The sequence below is a fragment of the Rhea pennata genome, chromosome Z (genome assembly GCF_028389875.1).
Source record: "Rhea pennata isolate bPtePen1 chromosome Z, bPtePen1.pri, whole genome shotgun sequence".
Classification (NCBI taxonomy): domain Eukaryota; kingdom Metazoa; phylum Chordata; class Aves; order Rheiformes; family Rheidae; genus Rhea; species Rhea pennata.
Genome location: NC_084702.1, coordinates 22,355,621 through 22,368,964, shown reverse-complemented (window position 1 = coordinate 22,368,964; position 13,344 = coordinate 22,355,621). Strand labels below are relative to the sequence as shown.

The 13,344-nt window shown below is 35.1% G+C and overlaps 1 protein-coding gene across 1 annotated transcript in view; it reads right to left on the bottom strand.

The window, feature by feature from the left end:
* Positions 1-288: 288 nt before the first annotated feature.
* Positions 289-13,344, bottom strand: part of DENND4C (DENN domain containing 4C) — a 72,102-nt gene continuing 59,046 nt past the window's right edge. Inside the window, exons 28-33 of the mRNA XM_062600552.1 lie at positions 12,410-12,599; positions 11,238-11,483; positions 8,981-9,098; positions 7,142-7,295; positions 6,034-6,098; positions 289-5,314 (exon numbers count right to left, since the gene is read on the bottom strand). Coding sequence (XP_062456536.1) covers positions 5,178-5,314; positions 6,034-6,098; positions 7,142-7,295; positions 8,981-9,098; positions 11,238-11,483; positions 12,410-12,599 — 910 coding nt within the window. The 3' untranslated portion in view covers positions 289-5,177. The remainder of the gene's footprint in view (positions 5,315-6,033; positions 6,099-7,141; positions 7,296-8,980; positions 9,099-11,237; positions 11,484-12,409; positions 12,600-13,344) is intronic.

Here is a 13,344-nt window from a genome sequence, read left to right as displayed (position 1 = left end):
CTTATTGTTTTCACATGGTGCCACAGAGCCATCCTCCCTCACTAAACAAATCTCCCCAAGCAAATTCCATCTTTTCTCTTATTCTGTCCCACGACTATACTCTTTCCTTCTGCTAAGAATTCACTGAGGTGCTACAAACAACTCCCATCAGGCAAAAGTATCTGTGCTTTTGTGCTTTGCCTAATTAGAGGCTGCATTTGCATTTTAAGATTAAATTCAGCCAAGTAGGTAAGTGCCAATGAAAAAAAAAAAAAAAAAAAAAAACCCACACACACTGAAGAACAGAAATTTCACACAGGATTTGTACGTATTTTATTTTGGGAAATACATTAAAAATTGTTTCTTAGTCTAAGATGCCTATTCAAAATTCAGAATACACAGAGTGCCCTTTTAAATTCAAATATTTGTCAAACGTACAAAAACATTTATAGAGAAATACTTGTTAATCAAAGCATAGTAAATGGATGCCATCTTTCAACAGTTCAAACAATCTCTAAACCAGTGCAAATTTTATTGCATTAATAAAAAATTCCCAACTCACTTAATAAATTCTTAATTTATTCACACTACATCCTTTTATCCCCATTAAAGTACAGTTGTATCCCCATTAAAACAGTTTTATCCCCATTAAGAGTTGTATCCCCATTGAAATACAGTTGTATCCCCATTGAAATACAGTTTATCTATAGCTCCTTAAAAGCTTAATATGCTTCTAAGAACAGCAAACAGTCCCTTTTTTTTGCACCATTGATTGATGCAGACTGAAAGACAAAAAAAAAAAGCCTGTTTCTCTCCTCATACACATCATAATAAACAGCACAGTAAAAAACAGAACAGAGTCCAATTATGCCGAAACTGAACTGTTAAAAGTTAGACAGGTGTTTTGTTTCTTCCTAAAAAGACCCATGGGAAAAAATAGATACACAGAAGGCACCTTAAAGGTTTGATTAGTTAAATGATTTTTTTTTTTTTTAATTTATAGTTAATGTGAATAAGATGACTTCCTTACCATTTAATAAAATAAAGTTATCTGCACTGATGCAGTTGTTTTAAAATGAGAAACTACCAGTTGGATTCTTCAGTTATTTTTAACAAACATTTTGTTAAATTTTATTCTAAAATTTTGTTTTAAAATATAGTTTATATGGTCTAATTTAATATACACTTTGAAAATATGCCTCTACATCGCAGTTAATCAAAGAAAGCAGTATACTAAAAGAATACCCCTTTCATTGAGCTGAGGCAGTTCAGAAAGCCATTAATTCACAGTTACAATGGAATATAACTACTCATGTACAAGTGCAATGTAACTTGAGCTTAACCAACATGACATTTCACATACAACAAGACTAAGCTATTTGCAAAGTAAACAAATTTCGTTTAAAACACATTTACTAAATAACATTTTCCCATTAAAATTTTATTCTCTAAATTTGAGTTATATAATATGAAAACAGGATATAAGTAACACACAGATGTTTCTAGCAACATGAAAAAGCCAGTACTTATTGTGCCTGTACTGCAGCCATATCAGTCTCCTACATATTCTTTGCACACAAGATTTTGAGGTTGATTTCATACTCATTTACAGTTACTACATCTTAGTAATGTGCTGGAATATATATATATATGCATGAAGAAAAAATTGGCCACTTCTCCTGATTTTAAACTTTTAAGACCCTATTTATTCTTTAATTCTCAAAAATAAAATAAAAAGCTATTTTCATACAACTACACAAGCCATAAGTAGTTTTTTCATAATTTGATGAAAGATGCAAAATATGTCTTCTCAGCATAACTGACTGCCATTCAACATTGTTAGGGAAGTTCTCTCTATTATTCTAACACGTACTTTCTAACATCTTGGACTTTTTTGATACTCCATAAACTGTTTGCCTCCACATATACAACCAGTTTGGTTTGAACCCTCACTTCGTGCAACCCATTGCAGGTTTTTATTCCATTAATTTTCTTATCTTCAACCATTCTATTAAGTCTTACATACGAGATTTCTGTAAGTCATACAACCGAACCACCTACTTAATAATGGTTAGTGAGTTATATGTCAGACTCAAATATTTGGAAGTAAGAGGTTCTCAAATGAGAAAAATGCTACTTTTTCTGCTTCCATTGAGAATCAACACTAAACTCACCCATATCCTCTCCCCAACACTTCTGCCCAGCTCATTCACACATCAGAAACTTACAATTTGGATTACTAGGGGCATGAAACAAATCAGAAGCATTTGGATTAGAAACCAAGTCATTCCTAGGAAACTCAAGAGGTTTATGGTATTATTGATTTGCAGAGAAGAATTTATTATGTTTTTAATGCCTCATTTGTAGAAAGAGGCTATAATAATAAATATAATGCAGTCACAAAAGTTTTGAATATTTCCTCTTAATTTTTGGCCACATTTTTAGGCATGTGAATATTAAAGAGCCATACTAAGCTTTATATATTTTTTTAAATTAAAAAAAGTCTCTTTTCTTAGCCACACTCAGAGTTCTTTGCACATTCAAACAAGGAAAGACTAAAAATCTTAGAATGTCTGTGTAGGAACACCTGCAGTCTCTGTTTGTAGAGGAAAAAAAAAAGAGAAACAGGAAGTGCCATCATGCATATGAAAAAAGACACAACAACATGCAAGTAAACTTTGAAAATTCTTAATTAATTTCAAATTTTTGTGTTTTTTTAAAGGAACTTCTCAGATGAAAACTTAGTAAATAAACCACTGTTACTGGTCTCCTTTTTGATATGAATCATGATTTCATTCAAGAACCAGTCAGACAATCAGCAATTAAAATCTAGGCATTAAAAAAATCTAAATTCAAAAGAATAAACTCTCACTTATGTAACTTCTTAAAATAGCAGTAGTTAATTACAGCAGGCACATTCATGACTTGAAATTAATTCCATCCATGTCCTCCACCACTCTGAAATTCAGGTACACACAATAGGAATAGAGGTTAGTTTGTAGTGTACAGAAAAGCGCGTATGCAAGAGCAAGTTTAGTTCTCTGCAAGAATGATTAGGATTCATGCAAGTACCTTTCTGCCTCAGTCTCAAGACTTTTTTGGTTTAGTGTATATATACCAGGAAAGTCTATCATGTAATTAGCACTACATACTGTGATACAATCTACCCTGGCTTCTTACTGTCTGATTATTCTGTATTTTCAGCAACAAAGAGAAAGTTGTTTTTAAAATGGAAGTGGTCTGATTACAGAATATCTTTTATAATTAATAATACTATTTACAAAGGTGTACAAGGAATTTGGATGTCACCAGTTATCTAAGATACTGGGCAGATTTTCTACATAATTTATGAGATGGGAGAATTTAAGAACACCTAAGACTTGATTCAATGCAAGTTGAGTCAATTGTATGTTTTGGCTGTTTAACACCCGAGGGAAAAAAAAAATGTACAGCTGTGTGATTAAGGTTGGTACAGAAAAAATGCCATTTTTATTTGTAGAAGTAATAGATTGTTTGGAATAATGTTTCAGAGAGATGTTTAGTTTGAAAGGACAGAATTGTTCATGTAAACTATGCAAGAAAGGAAAATATGAAAAAAAAAAAACCCAAGCACCATGCTGTATATTGTAGAAAAACAGTTCTACTCTTCCATTGTGATGCAGGTCAGATACTTGCAAGCAACCATGCATAAACACCAAAGAATGAAAAAAGTCATTAGGTGCTTCTTTGTTTTTAGCTATTGAGAATGCATAATATTTTCATCAGGAGAGGCTGAAGAGCCTGTTCAGGCTTTATCTGCTAATTGGCTTAAAACAGCACTTTTAGACAAAATCAAAGAAATCAGCCTGTAATGCAATAACATTCGGAGAAAAATAGTGCATGTTTTATAGAAACATAGCCTTATAAAAAAAGAAGCTTGGTTTTGCTCTTTCAGCTGGCAGCTGTTTCAGACTAAGACTAAGAATCTTTAAGTTTAATAAAGTAGTATGAAATAAACAGGTTTGTACTCAAATGGGATTATAGTTTGGGATTATTATTTAATAAGTCACAATTATTTATCTTTTCTATTTTTTCCTGGAAAAACTCCATCAGAAAACCCTCTCAGTTAGATTTCAGTAAAAGTAGGAACAAATCTTACCATATTACTCTAATAACAGAAATATTTAAACCATAGCCCAGGCTCTTCTTGCCAAAATTATAACTACTGTTGTCAGTTAAGCATGTAAGGGGAACAAATGTCTTATCATTAGAAGCAAGCTAAAGATGAATTAATCTTTTAAGATAATTCACTAAAGCACTTCAGTTTCATGTGAATACACAACTTGAAGACCACATTTTATAAATACACTTAAAACTGAAATATTGAATTTGGACTGTAAGTGCAACATAACTCACAGGCTAGAGTGAGACCGTGGAGGGGTGTTTTTTTTAAAAAAAAAAAGACAAAAAGCACAATGAAAGAACACTAATTACACAGGCACATAGAATAAAATCTAATTAGTATCCAATTCTGAGCTGCTTGGTGTAAAAGCCTACCATTGTTCTTGAGAAAACAGCAGGATCTGCTGCAAGGTCAGTCAAAGATCATTCAGAATACTGACTGGGACAACGATCAGTAGGAGGGTAGCAGTTTTAGGTAGTGTAATCTGACTAAGGCAATTACATTGCAACTTTCAACCAAAGACTCAGACACTTACAATCATAAATACATACTGCATATACATGCAAGAGATCTCTCTTTATCTAAAGGTCACTCTAAAGAAGTACTGAAAGGTCACATTTTGTGGCAGGAAAGGTCTTTCATTAAAATACACAGAAATTGGTGGAAAAATCATCAACTACAGGCTTCTACTTAATCACCACCACTCTGAACCATCTTATTTTGTGGAGGAGAGGGAAGGGATATGGAGAATGAAAAAAAGTATATACAGGGAAAAACGCAGACAGGTCATTGAAACCACCTCATCCTATTAGTATAACATACATTATAATATGGATTAACATTTTAACATATTTTATGCTGTTTCTCATGAGATGATAGACAAGGTATGTTGCAGTTGCGTTAAACCACTGACAGACTGCTCAGTTACCAGTTACTTGCTCAGTTCCTTTTTGGATTCAGAAAACATGCATCACCATACTAGTTTTTTCACCTCTACTTTTATCTTGTCGAAGTTCAACAGCTTCTTTTCTCCTTTTCATATTAAAGGTGCTCCAAAGCACTTCCTACAGCATTCAACTCTGCTGCTTGGTGGAGCATCTATTTTCTGTATCTTTTCAAGGACATCCATTGGTAGAGATTTAAGTGCAAGTCTGTATTTACTATCAAAAACCTCTGAAACAAAGAACATAGTTGACGTCACTCAAGAAACATTGTACAATACAGTCTTGTTTGTTCTTTTTTAATATAGTAAAAATAATTAGCTTAAATTAACTCAACTCCCCCCCCCCAAAAAAAAAAGAAAAAAAAAAAAAAAAGGAAAAAAAGATCCGCACAGAGAACCTGGAAAGCACTTCCACGCTGGAGCATCGGAAAGCATCACAGTGGTAATGGAGTCCCTTTTATCACAATGCAGCCTGCCTGCTCCCAAGATATTCCCTGTCACATTCTATCAGGAACTCCCTAGCTGGCATAGTGTCAGTCAAATAAGACTCAGGGTTAGGGGGAGAGCAGGAAGGGAGGAGACAGAATTAAATCAGGTGGCTGGACAACAAGAGGATAATCCAAGGTACATGCATCTCGGAAAGAAGGGCGAGACTAGGAGCAAGTTTTCAGATAAAAGTTATTAAAACTAAAACTTTACCTAAAATAAAACTACTGATTGCAATTAAAAGGTCAAAATTAATAGCTGTATCTAAATTAATTTAAATCTAAATTAGATTTAAAAGCAACACCTACTTTAAGAGTGACAGCATGGTACATTTTACTAAAATGCCACAATTACCTCGCATACAAGAAGTTTTCATTTTTATTTATTTTTTAAATTGCATACAAAGTATTCATCTATTTCATGCACAAACACTAGGTGTGTATTTTTAGGTATTTTTACTTACCAATGTCAATATTCTCTCTTCCAAGAGAGACCAGAGACAGGAAAAGGATTTCTCTGTAAAAACTCCTAAGAAATGTTTTGAAAGGTGAGTCAATGAAAGCACCAACTACCCTAAATTTAGAAATTTAGTGTTGAAGACAGCACTATCTTCCGTTATGTAGTTTCTTCAAACGTTCTGTTAATCTTGCTTGTGAAGAAAACTGGTCTACACAGTTACTACCTTAAGGTCTTCTCATGCCTGAATATTTCCCCTAACTCATATTATGACAAAATGCCAGCAGTTATGATATCATAGTCTTGCTATTCAGTGTGCCACAAAGACTTCAAAATAATAAGAAATATAAAGTTAAGCATCACTTATTTATTAATTCTTCCTTGAGGGTGAAAGACAGGCAGCAGGCTTATTTCACAGATCAGCTATGCTTTGTTTTCAGCTTCAGAAAACCAAGATTTATCTCAGAAATGGATATTATTTAACAATCGGACATTATTTTTTCGTGGATCTGATAAAGTTTCTTCTTTAGGCAGATTATTTGTTTGCTTTTAGCAACAACAAACTACAGCACCAAAGATCAACCTACCATGATGGACTCCTGAACACATACCTGCTACAATTTACTGTAGGGTGTTTTTAGTACAATGGTAGCATAGGAACCCCTCTGAATTGCAGTGCAGATGGCAAAACATACACAGTATTTTTACAGGTCTGCCTTTGACGACTATGTTACATTGACTTTTCTTGGCCAGTACTCCTGATTAGTAGAATTTCAGTAGTTATCTCTAAGTAGTTTGGAGAATATTCCAGAAGCCTTCAGACTGCTGCACATTTGTACTATCTTGTTAGATCTGCAGCAACACCCAAACCTGCATAGTCAGTTACTGCACTTTTCTTACTCATTTGTGAAAGGTCCGTTTTGAGCAGAGAATTACATTTACCCATTTGATTTGGATAAATTATAAATGTGTTAGTACATCTAACAGCACACACAAAGATAAACAGCGTTTAGTAGACACAAATGAAATTGAATATTCCCCAAAGAGTTTTGTGAATTACCTATAGTCTAATCTTGTTACCTTGGGTAGGGAGAAAATAAGAGATGGCCCTTTACCTCTGTCGTTTGACATCAGGTTTAACTTTCTGTAGGAGGAGGTTGATTGGTTTAACAACATTATTGTGTTGAATACTTAGTTTGATGTTCTCTAATAAGGCATTTGTTGCCTGCTGATCTTCTGCCATTGTAGAGGATCTCTTCTCAACAGAATCTGGGAAATGCAATAGCTCAGGTTACTTAAATAGTAAAGATCTTTTACATGTCAGTAAACAGAAGATTCCAGAAAATAAAACAAGTAGAGAGTCTGTATATATTTGTAGAAATTAGTTGAAGTTGAATGGCTTTGCCCATTTACAGTCTTTGCTTCATCACAAATGTGACAGGATGCATTGATTATCCATGTGAAATACCTTTCATATGATTGAAGTAAAAGAGATTGAAGAGTCTTCAGCTTGTTATGTTGCCTATGATGGTTTGTTAGCTCAGACTGATGTCTTTACTCTGAATGAACTTTTATTTTTAAGTCTAAGGCCGCTATTTTTATACAAGGGGGGGGGGGAGAAAAGGAAATGTGATAGTATTTTCTTTTTCTTTTTTTTAAATCAAAGTCCTTCTTGAAAGCCACATCAAACTGTTTGATAAACTTGGGCTACATACTGTAGATGGCAGCAACATGAAAACTGAAACAGAAAATGTGTAACTACATTAAACTGAAATAAATTTAACATGACATCTACCATCATGATTTGTTGCTTACACTGCCACTTCCAGAATCATATTTAACCGCTATTCTTTGGAAAACAGTGATTCAAGTAGTAATAAGTCAATTTCCTAATAAGAAGCAAGGCATTTAGAAGTTACAAACTAGATAACAAACATGGTTTGTAATGGTGTATAAATGAATACAAGGCTAAGAATCATAAAACCATGCTGTCCTGAGGTCTTCATCAACTTGATAGGTATTATGGTTTACAAGTATAATTTTCTGTTTTCCAAGTATTTTCTGACCCTTCTGTAGAGCAAATCCTACATTTCTTCCAGCATAGCAACATTAAAAAAAAAGGACTTTTGCTCTTTAATTTACATAGAGTATGTTTATGTATCTTCATTCTTATCTGTATGATTTAGGATGCTTTTCATACACTATGTCTAAATCAATATGCTCTTGTTAAAACCAAGGGAAACACTGAATCTTACTCTGTGCTCTCACTGGAATTTTCTGATCAATATGCTTATGTTTAGGACCTTTAGGACAAACCCTTTCCTTAAGAACAGAATTAGCATGCTATGTAATTTTTAGTATAGTTCTTAACATTAAAATAGACCAAGAAGTTTGGGACAACAGCGGCATTTCACTGATTGTATGTAACAGTATCCCAGAGATTGCAGAAACAGCTTGCTTATGTGATGCCTTTTCTTCTTTCCAAATGAAACTACAGCTAACAAAGATTATCTTGAATCTTATTTTTATGACAGTCAAGTAGATTACCAAATTTGCATATTGATGGTAATTGGGAACTTTCATTCATTTATAAAAATGCAAGATAATCTTTTGTTTTACAGTCTTCTTTCTCATAGCTGTATAAATATAATAGGATGATGCAGTAAAAATTTCAAATTGAATGAAGCTTATCTAACACTACATTTAGATCATATGCTCTCTTCCTCCTTTTATATGACATACAAAGGACAGAATACATACCTTTTCACACAGGAAGATATTTTCACCAATAATTTGATACTTAGACTATGTTAAGTACCTAAGGGATGGTAGATGCTTCACATACCGAAAGAATTTTCCTATCTTATGGGATCTGTAAATTTAAGATACTGTAAAACAACAATTTCTTTCTATGGCCTGTTCCATCTCCTTTCCATAACCCTTATTTTACTTACTGAAATTTCTCCAAGATATATACAGGGGCTCCCCGGGCTCCTGGTGGAGGTTAATATTGTCCCATAGAAGATGAATATATACTAGCTTGCTATCTTGAGCAAGAGATGTCAAAGGAAGCTAAAATCATGAGAAAAAGAAAAATGTTCAAGAAAAATCACTACATGATTGTTTATGTATTTAAAAGGCTACTCTTTTACTGGTTTTTACAGACCAAAAAAGGCTTATTCATCTTTACTTTATTCACCCTCTCCTACAGGAAATTACACACAACAAAAGCAAGTGCCTGAAAGTAGCCAGAGTGAAGTATTTAAAGAACAGTGCAAGAAGGCTGGCAAATAGACATCCCAGTGTGCTCCCTCTTTACTGGGATAGAATGGGAACAGAGCTTGTACTGCAACGCCTAGTGGCCATTTTTAATTTAGCTTAATGTAGACCACTCAGTTTTCTACGGTTATTTTAGAAAATACTTATATTACCCTAAACTGTTCTTTGTCCACTATCAAACAAGTTACCTTGTTGTACTACTTGCTGCAATATACCTTAATGTTTTCTGACCCAAGTAAGATTTGGTATGCCTGTGCATGTGTTATATTCCCCAAAACTGAGAAAAATCTGTATTTGCAGAAAAATACTGAAAATTTATTTCCATTATGGACTGTTGTTATGAGTGTCCTGTCTCTCAGAATTGTTTTATGGACCTAAGTGCTTCTAGAATGCCTAATACAGTTAGAATTACTGGACATAGAAAAATTGCCACTAGTCTATGAATCCAAACTATCAATAATCAAATATTATGCCCCATCTCATGAGTTTACCTGCTAATGAAGTGTATTTTTCCATTATACTTTAGATTTCATAGGTCTTCAGTTACATTTCTAGGAAAACTATTCTAGATAGGCTTTTAGGTGGGGTTTTTGGAAAATGAGGAAGAAAACTTAAGAACTGAAGTACATATGTAAGTAGACAGAAAATCATGTGTGTTGTGGAAAAATACCCATTAAAGACTGTACACATACACAAGTCACAAGTATCTGAAAAACCATCTGCTCTTTACAATGGGAAAAAGAAAACACTCTAGTGTTCCATGTTCTTTTGCTGTGTTTTTAAAATAATGAAATTTTGGAATGTGGTGGAGTAACTAATCCTGGATACGTTTCCAGGCCCATGACAGACAGTAAGGTGATCATGAGTAGTTAGCATGGATTCACAAAGGAGAAATCATGTGTCACCGATCCAACAGCCTTCTACGATGGAACGACTGGCTGGGAAGATGGGGGGAAAAGCAGTGAATGTTGTCTGTGTTGACTTGAGTAAGGCTTTTGACACTGTATCCCATGACTTTCTCATACACAGGTGGATGAAGTACAGGGTAGGTAAGTGGACAGTGAGTAAACTGAAAACTGGCCGAACTGCCAGGCTCAGAAGATTGTGGGCATGAAGTAGAAGACAGAAACTAGTGGTGTATCTCTGGGGTTAATACTGGGTCCAATACAGTGTAATATCTTCATTAATGACCTGTGTGATGGGGCAAGTTTGCTGATGATACAAAACTGGAAGGAGCGATTGATACACCAGAAGGCTGTGCTGCCATTGAGAGGGACCTTGACAATATGGAGAAATGGGCAGGCAGAAGCCTCATGAAGGTCAAAGGGAAGTGCAGAATCCTGCACCTCAGAAGATATAACCCCATGTAGCAGGACAGGCTGGGGGCTGATCAGCTGCAAAGCAGCTCTGCAGAGAAGGCCCTGTGGTTCTGGCAGACAAGCTGACCATGAGCTAGCAATGTGCCCTTGCAGCAAAGCCAATGATATCCTGGGCTGCATTAGAGAGAATGCCGCCACTATGTCAAGGGAGGTGATTCTTTCCTTCTAGTCAGCCCTGGTGAGGTGACATCTCACACACTGGGTCCAGTTCTGGCTCCCCAATACAAGAGAGTTATGACACAAGTCCAGCAAAAGGCTAAGATTGTTAAGGGACTGGAGCATCTGTGATATGAGGAAAGACAGATAGAACTGGGACTTTTTAACTTGTAGAAGAAAAGGCTCACTTTACCAGCAAGTTTAAATATCTGATGGGGGAATGAGGGGAACAGAAAGACAACTGAGCTAGACTCTTGGACAGTGGTGCCTAGTGACAGGACAAGATACAGTAAGTACAAATTGAAACACGGTAAGTTCCATCTGAATATAACAAAACAAAACATGCTCCAGTTTAATATTAAGATATTTGCAATTCCGTTATGGGGACGGCACTTACCTGCACACCATCATTACAGTGTTCAGATGTTAGAATGAGCCCAGGTAAGTTACTAGGTAGATCCAACCGTTGGAAATACCACACTAAGTTCCAGAAAATTATGGGATGTTGATTAATGAATTTGGATGTATGAATTACTTGCTCTCCCTCATTTTCCAGCAATGATTCAAGCTCTTTACGCAGTACCAAAGGGCTCAAGTATGGTACAGAAACAGGAAGAGGGTTAGGCCTTTCTCTTAAAGGATCCTAGAAAGACCAAGAAAAATTGTTATTTTATTAAGTCAAACATTTTCTTCCAGAAATACTCTTCTGAGTTATTTCCCTTGAAAATCCCTGATTCCACAGTAGTTATTAATATTTGGAGGGAGTTCCACTCTGGAATGAGTGAACGTAGAACAGCTTTAATAGTACCAGCAATTTTGACTGTAGAGATGCTTCTTAACCTTACAGAACAATCACTTGAACTCTCCTTTTCCATTATGTAAAAAAGGATAATTACTAATCTGTTTTATCTTCTGTTTTGAGTTTAGCATTTTAAGTCTGATCAGGCTATCTAATACAGTGGTATTAGAGATGGCAAAAATATGACAGTAGTTGCATCATCTATAGCACTAAACTGTGAGTTCATATACTGAGTGAAGACAGTTTTTCACCAATAAATAGCCAGTGAAGAGAGGAGAAATTCCTTGTTTCACATGTAAGGATAACGTAACAGATTCAATATTCCCTCTTACATTCTCCTGTCCACCCTAACAGATGAGCCTACTGGAGCATTAGGAAAAGGTGTGAGTAAATGCCTGAAAACAAATGGCTTTTCACTCTTTTAACAGAATGCTCTCTGCAGTAGTGTTCAATCTATTGTAGAACTTGGGTTATTTTTAAGAAAATTTACAGTTTCAGAAATATAAAGAGAAGCTTTGTACCTCTGAGGAAAGTATTTCAAATCAAGTGGTACTGTTTGTATAGTATATTGAAGAAGCAATTCCTGAGAGGCTTTCAGATGAACTGAACACAGAAGACACCAAGATTTATCTGTGATACATACATGGTAATACACTGAATCAGGCTCACATCCAAACTATCCAACAATGCCACTAGTAGGATTATTATTCACTTCAAGTTCATTGTATTAAATATTTTGTTATCAACTGATGAGCAATTTCTAAACTTACCACAACTTCTTGCAAACTATTTGGAAGACTAACTGTTGAAACACCATGAGATGGTCTCTGGGAGAGATCAATGTTTTGCAGTGGACCTCCAACACTGTGGCTCCTCGTCAAAGATGCTCCTTTTTTTGATGGATTATTGGCAGATGACTTTATAGTTCTGGGGCCTATGCTCTGTTCTTCTGCAATGTCACTGTTCGGATTTTAGAACAGAATATGCTACTGTGAACTAACTCAGCAGTCTTATGGCAACAGAAAGGAAGCAGAGAAAGGCTGCCAAGTAAGTATCCCCCAGCCAACTTCCTCTATTTGTCTGCTTAGCTCTGCAGCTTGGGAAAAAAAAAAAAAAAAAACCCGCAAAAAAGAAAATCCCCCCCTCCCCCTGTACACACACATACTTCTCAGAACAACATGACCCTCCCTCAAAAAAGCAACTGAGTATAATCAGAGGGATAAACCTGGAAGTGCTGCAGCTCTGCAGTAGCTACCATTGTTCCAATACAGCTTTACCTTGCTTAGAAATAGCAATGCATAGTTTTGCCAATATACAAAGATTATATTGTTCAGACAACGCTCATTTTTACCTCCTCTTCGTTTTATGCTTACTTTCCCTGAAAGTCATAAGCTAAAGAAAAATGTTTATAGAAAACAACTGATAATTGCAAGCCCAGATAACTAAAAAAATTTTAAAGCATCAAACTCCTCCAAATAGATAATTTAAGCAAAATCCTGTATCTGGCTTCTCAAATTTAACTAATAGTTCAACTGCCTGCAAATTTTAGAATATTAACTTCACGTCCCTCATAATTGATTAAAAAAAAAAACAAAACAAAACACTATTTTGCAGTCTCCTCACTCCTGCCACCTGGGGGGTGGGTGGAAGTCTCCCCCCAAATAAACTGCAAACAGATTAATTTAGCAGTGACTTTCATTCCTGA